Raw genomic sequence first — 15,588 nt, 5'->3', positions numbered from 1 at the left:
CTAATTCAGTTCCTTCTTTCATTGCTCCCAGATTGAGCAGATTTCCACAAATGAGTATGATTCTAATTATTTTACAGAACTGAAGACTATTTTACAAGACACCAAGCAAGTTAAAACTTAGAAGAGTTTAGAAGAGCATCTTAAACAAATCAATCTCTCTGATCAAGATGCTTGTGTAAATACATGCTTTCCTTGCTACATAGGAATACATAGCATTCCTTGCTAAAGGAAAAGTTGCTCCATAGGAGAGAGGCAGTTAAATGCCTTAATTAAGGAGAGAAACTCAATTACAAAACATTTTACTGACAGCGTAATTTTGAGCTTCAGTTTGCTCAATAACAACACTTAAGTGTGGTAACACTTAGCATTTTTACAAAGCTGTTCAAGAGAAGATATCCTGTTCTTTACAAATAGATCTGTGTTTCATAGCACCTCGATGATCTCTTTAAAAAAGAAAGAACATTACTCAGGCTGTCTCAGCTTTACCTGGAGTTCCAGATCTCACTCACTAATTCTTTCTGGGTCCATTTCATTTAGCTTCATTATGAAATTAACTAGTATTGGTGATATGTATTTGGTTTTTTTTGTAATTAATGTAAAGTACTGCTCTGAATAAGCAAAAGCGTTAGCTCGTTTTTGTAAATGAGCAAAGTGGAACAGCAAAAGATTAAATGAGTTTACGTAGGTATTTTGCAGTTATTTCATTAGAGTCCTCAAAACTGATTGTCTGAAAGGTAACACTTTACCATATACTGTGCCAGGCAAAACTGTATATGCTCCCATCTCTGCAATCATAAAATTTTCTTTGGAGATTGTCAGTTCGTGTTCATACTGAATTCCCTTTGTGAGTGAGAATGATGACTTAAAGAGAGTATGGACTGGCTTTAAAGTCAGTTTACATTACCACACACAAGGCCTTAGTATGTTTGCATCTATCTGTTGAGATCCAAGGCTAATTAGCATAGTCCTGGCATTAGGCTAATCAGCCATGGTGTTCTGAGGATCAAAAATGCAGGCTACTTGCTACATCTAACTTTGTGATGAGGTCTGGTGACAACTGGCCAAGCCTCTTGAATTAACACAAGTGTCTCCTTTACTCAAAGAAAAATAGGGCCTTGTTGTTCAAAATAGTTACAGAATATATATTTGGTAATTTGTAAATTGCTTTTGTCATAGAGGAGACTTAGAAATTATTCCATATTGAAGGTGGTTGAAGGAAAAAAAATGAATGGGATATGTCCATGCTGCAAAAGATTATACTAGCCCCAGAAATATGTCATGGAGATGCTTTCCTACTAGAGCGTGTGGATTGAAAAAAACATGGAAATACATTCCTGACATTGGTTATTAGAGATTTAAAGACAAAGAAGAGGGGATTCATGCCTGTGATTTTTCTAGGTTTCCTCTCACATGTAAATCAGTCTTCTGGGCGCTCTTCCCATTGCTAAAGAAAATAAAACAAAGAAGGCATAAAATACTGTGTGCCACTTTGTGAAAACAGTCCTAATGGTACTGTCATGTAAGGAGAGAGCCAGAAATTGGGCTGTAGCATAGGTTGTATGAGTTGCCTTAGTATGTGCCAGGTATGCAAACTGTGTTTAATGTTACTGTCTTCAATCGGACTGGTAGCTGAAAAACGACAGCCATGGGTCCACTTAAAGGTGCTGTCATTTTCTCTCTGGATGAAACACAGACATATTCTCATTCCTGTGAATGCTGTCCTGAGTTTAATGCTGATTATGGTAGAGGAGCTGATATGATGTTCAGAACAGACACAGTGATGGTAATGTGGCTGCAGTAAATTTGGCTTATGGAAAAATAAATGCATCTACAAAAGCCACGGGGGGAAGTTCTGTGTTGCTGGTGATGTGTGATGTCAATTCTTTATCTGAAATCTGATCAGTAGTAGCAGCCCTCAGACTCTCAGCCATTTTATAAAGATGTCTTCTAGGAATTAGATATCTAGCCAGCTGGCAGCTATCTTGCACTCAGATATTCATTGTAAGTTCTACTGCAGAGAGACACCATGACGTTAAGTTAACTGCTTTTAAGTACTAGCAAATCAAACCTTAGCATGCAGTTATTTCAGTTTTTAGAGTAGTACTGTCCATGTTGTACTTCTCTGTTTCTAAAAATTGCAGAATTAACAACTGGAGAATTCAGGTTCTTCTAAAAGCTCAAAGAAGGGCTGAGGTGCAGCTTGAAATTTTTCACCTGTGAGTTATGAGAAACTGAAAGGATATGGCCTCTAGTTATCCCTGTGGCATAGGAGATTCAGTGCATTCCAGCATTCCAGGGAAACCTAACCACCTGAAGGAGGTCAGCTGGTGATCTGCAGGAGTTCACCTTTTAATCCTGAGGCAAGAAAAAAAGTTTAGCCTTCTTGAAACGAAACTCCTGATCTGCCATCTGCAAAGATTTATGATGTTACATTTACTTCTAAATAAGATTTAACTGTGTTCCCTCTGGCTGCACTTCATCTCATTCTTCTTTCTGTCATTTAAGTATGTTGAAACTTTTCTGCCTGGATCTTTACTGTAGTCTGTTGGTCTAGGTTCCTGATTTCTCTGCTCTGATGTATTTTAGAACATTTCATCCAATGTGCTGGAGGAATCTGCTGTTTCAGATGATGTTTTGTCTCCGGATGAAGATGGTATATGTTCTGGGAGGTACTTCTCAGAAAGTGGCCTTGTAGGTTTACTAGAACAAGCAGCAGAACTCTTCAACACGGTGAGTGAGAGCAAAAGCATGGGGAGATGTAGAGGGGTTGTGCCAGTTGGTTTTCCTGCACAGGAGAAAGTGAAGGTTTAGTGCTCAGCCAGGCTCCATGGATCTGCCCCATTGCAGACAGCTTCACCCAAGGTAAGTGGGCATCTGGCAGTCCTCACAGCTACTTGTCTAAAACCTCAGTAGATCAACAGGCAAGCAAATGGGGCAGAGAACTACTGCTATGCTTAGTCACCTCCAGCCCAAATTGATAGGGTTAGCCATTGCTTGCTTTTTGAAAGACGTTTTGCCAAGCCATTTCTTTTGGTTTGTCCAGATGCAGGTTTTGTTGTGTTTTCCTCTCAGTAAAACCATACGTGCAGAACAAATCCATTCCCTTCTTCTCACCTGGGTTTCTAGCTCTTCAGGTCCCTGACGAGAAACCATGTGCTTTACATGGGAATTTTGTGCTGAGTGCCCAACAGAGCAGAGATCCAAATTAAATACAGCTTTTTTCTTCACAGCTACTTTCAGAACTCTCTTTTACAGTTTACAGATTTTAGAAGGCTTAAACAAGTGACAGAATAGATTGAAAGATGAGTCTCATAAATCCCCTTTTCAGACAGGCTATAAATAGAGATCTAGTTTCTTATCAGAGATCGTGAGAATTCATTTCTTGTTTTCTGTGTTTTTTCTTCTCTCTCTTTTTTTTTTCTTTTTTTTTTTTCCACCAAGGGAGGGTTGTATGAAACTGTGAATGAAGTGTACAAAATTGTCATCCCCATACTGGAAGCACATCGAGACTTCAGGAAGCTTACCTTGACACATAGCAAGCTACAGAAGGCCTTTGACAGCATTATTAATAAGGTACTTGTGAGGCAAGGCACCACCAGCAACACATGTTGCTAGGCTGCAGTATTTGGTTATGATTAATGATAGTGAAATGAAGACTCGTGAGAAATAGGTCAGTTTTCTTTTTCTAACAGAAGCTTCCATTTGCTTTGTCCTACCTATAGAGCGTGCTCTATAGCGAAGCTCTATTCTCCATGCCAGAAAAAGAAGTAAATATGAAATTGTTTTAGAGTTAAAAAAACAAACAAACAAACAAACAAACAGCTGAATAGGACAAATTTAGGAAAAGGAGACTTTATTCAACCTGACACATGTATTTAAGATAAACAACTTTCGTGTCCACTACTTAGTATTTTTAGTTATAAAACAGAGGAAAGAAAAAACTGACTTCTCAGTTCTCAAGCTGCTCCTGTAGTTATTTTTCTCCAGAACTGTTTTACACACTGAACCTAGTCAGTTACATGTTCTTACCAACTTTTGTTCCTTGCAGGATTGAATTTTGTTAAATAGAATGGAATTTAAAGAAATTATGAATGCTGTTTTGTAAAAGTCATGTCATGGTCAGTCTAAATCTTAAGTCAGGTGGCAGTCAAATGTCCTCTTAAACCGTATTTTTTCTTTAATGCTTCTAATTCACTGGCACTGAAGACATATAAACCTAAATATGCCTCTGAAATGTGGGAAGATGTAAAATTAGTATGAAAAGGGGGAAAAGGGCATCCAAGTGGTACTCTGTTGACATCAAAAAACAGGTAATTATGATTTTCCTCTTTTTCTGTATCTGTTAGGGACAAAAGCGAATGTTTGGAACTTACTTCCGTGTTGGTTTCTATGGATCCAAATTTGGTGACTTAGATGAACAGGAATTTGTTTACAAGGAGCCTGCAATTACCAAACTTCCTGAGATTTCTCACAGATTAGAGGTAAAGAAAAAAAAAGATGGTGGTGATATTATCTCTTATGTTACATCATCCTTTCTAAAGAACGCACAGAGTTTTAATAGCATTACTATTATATAAAACCCAATCACAAAACATAGTTTTTACCATAGATTATTTCTTTTGTGTATGTCTTTTCTCTTTCAGTTGTAGGCCTTTTTTACAGCAGAGTGATGAAAGTGAGGACCTCAGTACCACAGTTTGTAGTATATTGAATTTGATCTGAGTGGGCCAGATACTTGCTTTGGTACCTTTTCAGCTTTTTGATGGAACTGCAATGTTTTCTTCTTCTCTGTTTAGCTGGAACCTTGATTTTTTTTTTGTGAGAAACTCAAACTGAGCTTTGTCAGTAAGGTAAAGCCTGTCCAGCTATGTTTCATGAAGCATATTTACCATACAGAACTCAGAAATCATCATAGTTGCTCCTTTCTTTTAGAGGCATACAAGTTAGTAGCACTGTATTAAGGACTAAAAACACTCTGGAATAATTCTGTTTCCTTTCCAGGGATTTTATGGCCAGTGCTTTGGGGAAGATAGTGTGGAAGTCATTAAAGACTCTGCTCCTGTTGACAAAAGAAAGCTGGATCCCAATAAGGTAAGGAAAGCACTACTTACAGAGTTGAGTGCTTCATCACAGGGGAGAGGGATCCCCTTGAAGGCTTTATACTGAAACATTAAGGTGGATTATAGCCTATGCCATGGTAGCTGGTTACTGTGAGTGGAAATTAGATGCTCTGATCCCCCAGAGATATGTTGCACCCTCTCCAGAGGTAAGTTTTGTCAGCTGTGAAGAAGAAAAGGATTTGTAGCTCGGCGCTCTTCCAGACCATGCTTAGCTAAGTGAGAATTATTGTATGTACCATTCCTTTACACTTCTTTCACTGTGAAGTACTGTAATGGTTCTTCCCTTTTCTCTCAGGCATACATACAGATTACTTTTGTGGAGCCGTATTTCGATGAATATGAGATGAAAGACAGGGTAACTTACTTTGAAAAGAACTTCAACCTCTGTCGCTTCATGTACACTACGCCTTTCACCATGGATGGGCGCCCTAGAGGAGAACTTAGTGAGCAATACAAGAGGAACACCATTTTGACCACAATGCATGCTTTCCCCTACATCAAAACTAGAATAAATATCATCCAAAAAGAAGAGGTAATTGGGTTTTGAGGACAAATCTATTTTCTCAGTGGTTGAAGGAGTCTCAGGGGGAAGGTTTTGAAATTCTGTGGTAGACAGGAAAAAAAAAAAGCTGAATTTTTCAGACATTACTCTCATAAATAGGAATGGCATAGAATGGGTAGGAAATTTAAGATGGATACTCCACTTACTGTGGAGAAGAAAGGGCAGAACATTTAAATTCTTTTGACTTCTCATATGCTGTGTGGAATAATACATCGAGCTCCATTTATGGCTGTACTTCCAGCTGATAACATACAGTCAAAGAACTAAATTGGGCTTAGAGCTGCAATAGAAACACAGAACCTTTATTATAGGAGAAAATGAAAAACTCTTTCAGACATCAAGTCAGCAACTTAGAATAATAGTGAGTATATGCAAATGGAGAATCTCATCCAAATCCTGCTCTTGCAAGCGATAAGATGCCAATAAGCTCTGAATCAGATGTGGCATTTATCAAGACAGTCTTTCCAGGGTTCACAACTACTCTAATCACACGGGGCAGTCATATTTTTAATGCCAGATTTAGAACAGGCCAATTATGCAGGTGGTTCAAGTAATGAATCTTTCTTCTTCCACTTCCAATAGTTTATTTTAACACCAATTGAAGTTGCTATTGAAGATATGCGGAAAAAAACACAAGAACTAACTGCAGCTACGAACCAAGAGCCACCAGATGCTAAAATGCTACAAATGGTTTTGCAGGGCTCAGTTGGAGCCACTGTAAATCAGGTAAGGAATCCAAATAAGCCAGATGATGATTTTCTGCATACTTTTCTGCTCATGCTTTTTTTTTTTTGCACTCATCTCTTGCACAGGGAGAGGTACATTTAGTCAGACACATTTAGTCACAATGCCAATTTAAACTTTATCCTTTGATGCCTAGTCCTTTTATTCTGTCTGTTTGGTAGACTTTTTTTTTTTTTTCTTTCCTGTTGTTGAAGCAGTTCTCAATTAACACAGCTCCTCCATCAGGTTTGCTACGTGGGTGTGCCAAGTAGAGGTGAAGTCAAGCAGACATTGGAGTGTTTCTTTTGGTGATGGTGCTTGATGAAATGCCATCTTGGTTGTATGTGCAGATAATCATATAAACCTTGTGATTTCATCCAAGGATTTTCTGTTTCTAGCATGCTAGCCATCTCAGCTATTTTGTGCAATCCAGATGCATCCTCAGGGAGCAAGAATAATAACTCTGCCTGCAATCATTATAAATTCACAATTTGCAGAACTTCATGAAGCCGAAGAGAAGAGTGCCGTCCCCTCACCTCACCCCCCACCCCCCAAAAAAACCACAAAGATGATCTTAAAAAAAAAAGGCTTCCCCCAAAAAAGGACAAAATGAAGACAAATCTAAGAGAAAAGTTGGCATTTATCCACCTTTTCACAGAGTTGGATTCTTTGCTGAAAGCCAAACTCTTCTTGGTTTCTCCAGATTCTTGGTCAGCGGAAGCCCCCAGCGTGAAGTAACATGTTGTAAGTTTTGAAAAGAGTGGCCTCTTTTCGCCCTGGTTTTATCTGACTCCTTTGAGATGGAGTAATGCCACACATGGGCTTTGGCAGTACATCTGCCTAGCTCTCCTCTGAAGAGTAGAATTAATTCTTTCTCTTCTTTGTGCAGCTGGAGGATAAGTAAAATCAAGTAAGGATAAAATACAATGTGCAAAAATTGTTTGCCAAAGGTAAATTAAGAGAAAAGAAAGGAAAAACATCCTGTTATGGTGTCTGTGCATAGTTATCTTTTCTTCTCTAATTTCATGCACAAAATGATCAAGCATATGGTCTGCTTTCAGTTTTTTCTGACATTTTCTTTTGTTGTTCCTGTAAGGGACCACTAGAGGTAGCGCAAGTGTTCCTGGCTGAAATTCCAGAAGACCCCAAACTTTATCGACATCACAACAAACTGAGGTTGTGCTTCAAAGAGTTTATAATGAGGTTAGTAAAACCACATTTAAATGTGGAATGGCGTTGATAATTTCAGTAATGGCAATAATGAGACAGTAATATGAGAGTGTAATTAATTTTACAAGCTAGTACCACAAATTTAGGCATCTCATAGTTCAGGGTCGTTGGTCCAGGCTTACCATCTCTGCTTTGTAAACAGGGCTTTGCAGGATTTTGCCTCCCAAATAAGAGTAAATCTTAAGACTTCGAAAGAATTATGTAAGATTCAGCATTCATTTTCTCTTTTGATATTTCACAGAGATTTAACACGAGACTAATGCCTTGATTTCATTACATGGTATTTTTGTTTTATATATTAATATGTATGAGGGCTACTCCAAAGTAATGCCTGTGTTATGATGTTGGCCCACCACAACAGAGGCAGATGTTGGTGGTATGGCAGTAGAGGTTGAACCTTCCCACCAATATTTCATTACATTCTCTTGCCACATGACAGCTGTCAGCAGAAGGGAACACTAACAAGATGATATCTGGCACAGAAATGCATATGAAGCAAAGGTGTGGCACTGAATTCTTCCATGCTAAAAAAAAAAAAATTGGAACCCACTGACATTCATCAACACTTACAGAATGTTTATGGAGACCAAACAGTGGATGTCAGCACAGTGAGGCAGTGCGTGGTGCGTTTCGGCTGTGGTGGCAGCGACCATCTGCACTGGTGCAGGTTTTTACAAGCATGGCATGCAAGGCTTTTGTTCATCACTGGTGAAAGTACACAGCTAATGCTGGTGACTGTACTAAAAAAGAGTGTTTTGTAGCTGAGAACTTGCTCTATCAGTGTTATTGTGCTCTTTGTATCTGTGGTAGTTTCCATGGAAATAAACGGGATACATTACTTTCTGAGAGCTTATATACTACATTAATGTATTTTATATACTAGCTCCCTCATGAATTTCTGTTGTCTTTAAGAATACCACCTTGTGCACTTGGACAACGCAGAGGTTCTTTACTAGTTCACCATGACTTTGGTGTTGACAAGTTTCCAGAGCCCAGAGGAGCTGTTGTCTTGTCCATTCAGGTTATCTAACACGCAGTTAATGAGTTGAGCAGAATTAGGTAATACATATTGTGCCTTCTTCTCTTTCTTTCTGTCTAGGTGTGGTGAAGCAGTGAATAAAAACAAGCACCTTATTACTGCTGACCAGCGGGAATATCAGCAAGAGCTCAAAAAGAACTATGGGAAGCTAAAGGAGAACCTCAGGCCCATGATTGAGAGAAAGATCCCAGAGCTGTACAGACCTGTAGTGAAAGTCAACAGCACAAGGTATGGCTAGGGCAGGGCTTCCTCTTGCAGCTATATAAAAATATGCCTCTTCTTAAAGGAAGAAAGGCCGTTCTACCAGTAGGTTTTGAAACATAGCAAAAAAACAGGCCATAATGCAGACTGCTAAATTCATCTTTGATGAAAAAAGTCTGCTGACTTCTACTGGAGCTGAATATGGTATGAATTCTGTCTCTCAAGCAGCTCCATTATGCATTATAATGCAAAACAAGAAGACTTTCCATTTGACCTAATAAAGAGTGAATTGAATTATCTTGCCATTTCTTAGGCATCTGAAGCTAGACAGAACATGTATGTGTTTATTTTGAACACGTGGCACTGTGTGATGTTAGCCAGCATGAAGTCAGTGATCCTTTCCATAACATAATCCATTTCAATGCCTTAACTGTGACATAAGAGTTTTTAATTCTTCTCTTTACTTACGAATGTATGCCTCTTCACAAAGCCACTGTGTCCAGAGTGAGGAGAGAGGGGAAGAAGGAATAAGCTTCTGATCTCCCCACACATAAGATGTTTCAGATGGTGATTTGTCAGCTGCTCCTTTTCAGTGGCAGGTATTTCCTAGATGTTTGTTCATTTGCTGACTTTATTTGTGGATTCATTTAATTGCAGGGAATCATTTCGTAACCAGAGTTTCAGGAAGTATGATGCCCAGACTTCACAGAGCACCTAAGGACTAGCTGCTTCTGCCAAGGAAGAGCTTTGTGCCACAAGCCAGAAGCATTCAACACCAGTGAAATAATAAATCTCCTCATACAGAACAGCATGTGTGCTTTCTGGACAGCATACAGAAAAGCATTTACATGTGATCTCAGACTCCAAATCATCTGTAAATCATGAGGGCTTGGAAGAGAGGGGTTGCTTTTTAGATGCTTTTGCATTTGTAGTAAAATAGTCATGTAATGCCAAGGATGGATGCCATTGGAAGGGTCAGTGGCATGACAGCAGTCACCACTGACAGACTCAGAACTCCGTGAGGGTTGGCTGAGGCGTTACATGAATCCAGACAAGATGTCTACTGAGTGCTGAGGAATGATGTCTATTTACTTTCCTTTTCCAAGACAGCATTTATCCTTGCTCACTTGGCGGGAAAGCACATTCTGCAAGTCAATCACATGCTTAAATGCTTTCTTAATGGCAGGGGACATAGGTACCTGCTCAGTGTCCACTGAGCTGGAGGTTTAGGTAGGAAAAATTCCCTTGGGAGTTTCTGTCCACAGTTTCCATCACAGTCTTTAACTGCAGAGAGTTCTATACACATTCTCTCACCATAGCTCAAAAAGTAGGAAGTAGCAGCAAGGAATTATTTTTACAGATTTTTAAAAAAATGTTTAAATTGTAGAGACAGCTACTTGACACACAGTTGGATTTCTTAATAATTAATGTCATGTTTAGCAAAGCTAACAAGTAATAGTTTAAATAGAAGGCGCTAAGCTATGTAATTTTTGTGATTTTTATTTTGTAATGCCATTATTTAAATAACCTTTTTCAAAGTCAACTACAACAGCACACAGTGAGAATTTCCTACAATGTACTCAGGCTTTACTGCATCTTTGGAGAAATCAGCACGTAATTTATGATGCCTAATGCTTAGAATTTTCTGAGCCCTGGACAAATATGTTACTAAATAATCTTTACAGCACTTCTCTGAAGTAAGGAAATATTACTGCTATTTTGCAGATGGGGATAAGGATGTTGGTACGCAACAAGAGCTCTTAAGACTTTAGAACTCATTGAGTGAGGCCACAGCAGAGTCACAGTTTGCACTATGTTTATTGTGTAATGCTCATGTTCTGAAATAAACAAAGCAAAACAAAACACAGAAAATCCTATGGGTTCTGTAAAAGTAAGGACATGTTCCATGTTGTGTGATCCCGTGCCATTGGTTTCCTTGAGTTGTAACAATCCTCTGGATAATCATCTGAGTCCTAAAGGCCTGTTTGCTCACATTTTAGGAGCTGAGCTCAGCCAGCTGTCCACTCTAGCCCTCAGTTTGTAGCCCATGTCATCTCTTTGCAAATGAAACGTGGTTTGTACGTTACTCTTGAGACATGAACTATATGAAATGTATTAAACATAGTAGTCACAAATAAGTGATCTCAGCATGGGCTATAAAATTGCTTTTCTGTGCTGTGAATCAATTTTATTGTATAGAGAAAATATGGATCTAGTAATTCTTTTGGAACTGTTCATTTTTACTGAAATAAGGCTCTTACGTATTTGCCTGTATTTGTAGTGTTATACAAGCATGCATTGAATGCCTAGCATTGAAATCCAGATCACAAAGCAGGTGAAACTCTAATAACCAGAGAGAGAAGGAATTTCAGCTAGAGAAGCATGTTTTGAGCTATTTAGCAAACATCTGTGAAACAGCTGGACAAGAGGATTATTTCCTAGTCTGCATTTCTGATTTTCCAAATGTGAGTGCCTGCACAAGCTCCCATTCCCAAAGGGTCTTCATGAATTCTGCTTAGCATTGCTGATACAATCAACATTGGGCCACCAGTGTCTAAGAGATTTCAGAGAGGTCTGCTGATGTAACAGGCCTCAACCACTGACTACACAGAAAACCATCCATATGAAATACAGTGATGGGAGAACAAAAGCCTAAGATCCAGCACGCTGCAGAGTGCATGATGGAAGTGGAGTTATGAGCAGGCTGCAGTGCTGCATGCTCTCACTTCCCAGACTGGAGCACACAGCACCAAATGCATGGTTGGTGTACTTTCATGGAAGCTGTCAGGCAAAAACTATTCAGAGAGGATTAAAAAAGGAGGAAAAGATAAAATGATTTTTTTTTAATATTCCTTTTTTTTTTTTTTTTTTTTTTTTTCTTTTTTCTTTTCATGCAACACCGGACTACAACTTCTGAATAGGTTTGGGACCTCCTTATCCCAAGATGGCCTGAATTCCAAAATTTAAACATAGGATCAAAAAGTAATTGGATAATTCTATAGAAAAATGGTACAGTGAGAGAAGTTAGACTCTGCAGTGAAGGTGCAGCCCAGCTGGGAAAGCCTTTGCTCTGCAGCATCCCAGAAGACTCTGGGTGTATAACAACGGCAGTGTCTTCTTATACATGCTGTAATTTTATCCTCTCCTGAGCATCTGCTTCAGCTCTGCTCAAAGACTGGCTGAGGTGACACACCATGAAATGTTTAAAGCAGAGAATATACTGGCAGCATGTGCCAGCGTGGACATAACATCCAGAGCAGTGAGGAAGCCTGAGTGAACCCACAGTTGCCCTCACATCCCGCCCCTCTGAGCGCTGCTCTGGCACAACTGGCAGCAGCAGTCTGGCTCTGGGTGCTTCATTGCTGCTGGGCCCCCTCTCCCTGCACAGGGTTGGGAAATCCACCTGGAGATTCAGGTTGCGCTGTTTCTCACACACACAGCAGCTTACAAACCAATCAGAAGGAAGAGAGGGCAAAGGCAGAAAGTCCTTCTGTTTCTTCCAGCACCGATACACTGCTGTACTCACTGACCAATGCAGGTTACAAGCCCACCCCCACTGCAGGCACCATCACAGGGCACTGAACGTGGCACCACAGGACATCATGCATGGAGGCCATCTTCCCTGAAAGGCAGTTGCACCTCGCTGCACCACTGAGCGTTCCCACAGCCCGCTAAGGGAAAGCATTCAGCAGGTGGTATTTGCAGCTGCAGAACTGGTGTATGTTTAATCCTCTGTTTAACCTCAGCTGCCTGTTTTCAAACAGTTCCCATCTCTGCCCGCAATGATGCTGCCGACCCCTTGGCCCAGTGCTATATCTGACCTCAGTGAACCCACATGAGGGTTGGGAAGGACAGGCAAGTGCAGCAAAAAGCTGCAGTCAGGTTCACTGAGGTTCACACGTGTGCAGGAGAGCAGTGAATAGACTCTATAGCAGAGCCAGACACATCAACATGTGCTGCCAAGGAAGCTGTGCAATGCCAGTGCTGGAAGTATGGTGGAATCAGAGAACCATAGAGTGGCTGAGGCTATCGGGCCTCTGTGTGTCTCTAGCCAAACCCTTACTCAAGCAGGGACACCCAGAGCAGGGTGCTGAGGGCCACATCCAGGCGGCTTCTGAAGATCTCCAAGGAGGAGACTCCACAGCCTCTGGGCAGCCTGTGCCAGGGTTCAGTCACTGACATAGCATAGGAGTGCTGCCAGATGTTCAGTGTGAACCTCCTGTGTTCCAGTTTGTGCCCTTTCCCTCTTGCCCTGGCACTGGGCACCACTGAACAAAGCCTGGCTCCAAACACTTTGCACTCTCCCCTCAGACATTGATGGTCATTGGTAAGATCCCCCGGAGCCTAATTTTCTATAAGTTAAACAGTCCCAGCTCTTTCAGCCTCTCCTTTATGAAAGTGATGCTCCAGTCCCTTCATCATCTCGGTCCCTCTCTGCTGGACTCTCTCCAGTATGTCCAACTGTCTCCTGTGCTGGGAGCCCAGAACTGGACACAGCACTCCAGGTTTGACCTCACCAGCACTGCTCAGAGTGGAAGGAGCATCTCCCTCAACTCATTTGCCATTTGCCAAATGCAGCCCAATATACCACTATGCTCCTTAGCAGCAAGAACAGATTGCAGGTTCATACTTCAACTTGGTGTCCACTAGGACCCCCAGCCCTGTTCTTCAGAGCTGTTCCACAGCTGGATTCCCCTAGCATGTCCGGGTGCCAGGTGCAGGACTCCATGCTTCTCCTGGTTGAACTTCTCAAGGTTTGCGTCAGCAAACTTTTGCAGATAGCTGAGGGCCCTCAGGATAGCTACTCAGCCTTTGGCCTATCAGCCCTTCCTCCCTGTTTTGTGTCATCTGTAAACAGGCTGAGGGTACCTTCTGCCATCACCCTAATCATTAACTACTATGTTAAATAGGACTGGAAAATTGCCCTCACTTCAGAAACGAACCAGAACTATTACAGCACTGTCTGCAGGAACAGGAAGAAATCTAGAAATGCTTTGAGGATTATCTGATTTTTGAATCCTCTGCAGGGCTCTGTATACATAGAACATTTCTAATTGAGCCGCCATCACATGGATTAAAACACCAAAGTGCATTCAGAGATGGAACCAGAAGCACGCCATGTGTTGAAAACAGGGATTCCTTGTCTGTTTTAGGAAGGCCTGACATGGCAAGAGGGTGTCTTTTTCTATACAATAACAGCTGCATCCCAAATGAGGCCCCTGGCTGTCAAAAATGAAGCAATAGGTCACTTTGGTTTACAGAGGAATCTGTACTCACTGACTGCACCAGGTTTTGTTGCCAGGAGGTGCTTCCACTTATAGTCAGGAGTTTTTCAGAACATAAATATAGCTTTATTAGACCTGGCATGCAGATCAGCTCATCCTGTTTCCTCCTTGTGCAGTGGTCAGTTTCAGATTCTCCAGAACCGGATATCAGTTATTAGGGAGATCCCACAACCAAATCTAATGCTATAAATCACAGACTGATCTTCAAGGCTTGTGTTCCAAGGGCAGCAGATGCAAAGTGGGAAGGAAGAACTCGTTCTATTCTCCAACTACATCATCTGTTAAGGTGAGACCTTGAGAGGCATCACTTAATAACCACCAGATGGGCTCGAGTTGTTAAATTAATCAGAGAAAAGCAGGGAAGAGATCAACTGACCGCCCTTCTCATCACGATGCCAAGTTTTCTTCCCTTGAACTTTTCCAGTCAAGGCCCTAAATATCCTAATCACAGTTCTCGTTTTTTTCCTTAAAAAAAAAAAAAAGGCAAAAAGCCCCATGAAGTACAACTGAAGCACAACTCTGCTAAGTTAAAACCTAATGAACTTAGTGAAATCTGTCACTGAAAAGTGATGTTTACACAAAGTCCATGACAAAGAGCAGCCCATACTAACCCAAATCTGCCAACAAGCACATTTTGAGAGTTTGCAGTGTGCAAAGATATAAAGAAAATTGCATGTGCCTTGCATGTGAAATGCAGGGATCCTCCAAAGTGTCCCTCAGGCTCTATCTCCTGCTGTGAGCCAAACCCAGATGAGTATCTGCCTTCCCTCCAAGAGGGGAGGAACTCCTCCATTAGGTAAAAGAATGCTCGGATCATTAGTTTCCTGACCTCGCCATTCCCTGGGGGGTACATGCACGAATTTGGGATTGCTCTAGCTGAGTTTAACTTTGGGAGTTTGTTCAACAAACTCTTGGCTCTGGAAGAAATTGCTGACATTTTTTTCTCTCCTCCTTTCCTCTTATAGCACAATACAGCTCTTGCTTTTCTCTTTCACTGCGGTTTTCAAGTTCTCTGCTGGGGGCTGTGAAATGCCTTCTGCTGGTATCCTGTGAATCCACCCCAATCCTCCTGCTCATGGACTCACTCATCTGCTCCAGCACAGCTGTCCTAGCTGACTTTTGATGACTTCTATTCTGTAGCATGTTTCCTCTGTCTAGTCTGAGAGCTGAGCTGCTCTATGCATGTACCTGTTGCAGAAATCACCCTGTGCCTGCTTGAGGTGCCAGGCAGCTCGTGAAAAATGTCAAGTCCAAGTAAAGCTACTGGTGGGGACCAAGTGTGGTAATAAAGTTGCACAATGACACTGATTCAGCTGAAACTACAATAGCTTTTTTACCCAGCTTAGAAGTAAAACAAAGGTCTGGCAGCTCTGGAGAAGCAATCATCCTTTGAAACAGTCCAGGGATAAAAGGTAGATCAAATCTAGA

At 41.0% G+C, this 15,588-nt stretch overlaps 1 protein-coding gene across 2 annotated transcripts in view; it reads left to right on the top strand.

Moving 5' to 3' along the window:
- DOCK8 (dedicator of cytokinesis 8) overlaps positions 1 to 11,013 on the top strand; it is a 90,915-nt gene extending 79,902 nt beyond the window's left edge. For both annotated transcript variants that reach the window (XM_042825618.1, XM_042825619.1), the window contains 9 exons: positions 2,587 to 2,730; positions 3,442 to 3,573; positions 4,347 to 4,481; positions 5,002 to 5,091; positions 5,416 to 5,652; positions 6,265 to 6,408; positions 7,502 to 7,608; positions 8,735 to 8,902; positions 9,533 to 11,013. In XM_042825618.1, coding sequence (XP_042681552.1) covers positions 2,587 to 2,730; positions 3,442 to 3,573; positions 4,347 to 4,481; positions 5,002 to 5,091; positions 5,416 to 5,652; positions 6,265 to 6,408; positions 7,502 to 7,608; positions 8,735 to 8,902; positions 9,533 to 9,593 — 1,218 coding nt within the window. In that variant the 3' untranslated portion in view covers positions 9,594 to 11,013. The remainder of the gene's footprint in view (positions 1 to 2,586; positions 2,731 to 3,441; positions 3,574 to 4,346; positions 4,482 to 5,001; positions 5,092 to 5,415; positions 5,653 to 6,264; positions 6,409 to 7,501; positions 7,609 to 8,734; positions 8,903 to 9,532) is intronic.
- The last annotated feature ends 4,575 nt before the right edge of the window (positions 11,014 to 15,588 follow it).

This window comes from Centrocercus urophasianus, unplaced genomic scaffold (genome assembly GCF_019232065.1).
Source record: "Centrocercus urophasianus isolate 14NV4802_14NV808 unplaced genomic scaffold, USGS_Curo_1.0 seq_25, whole genome shotgun sequence".
Lineage (NCBI taxonomy): Eukaryota > Metazoa > Chordata > Aves > Galliformes > Phasianidae > Centrocercus > Centrocercus urophasianus.
Note: the sequence above shows the minus strand (reverse complement) of the source record. Positions and strands in the feature narration are given on the sequence as shown.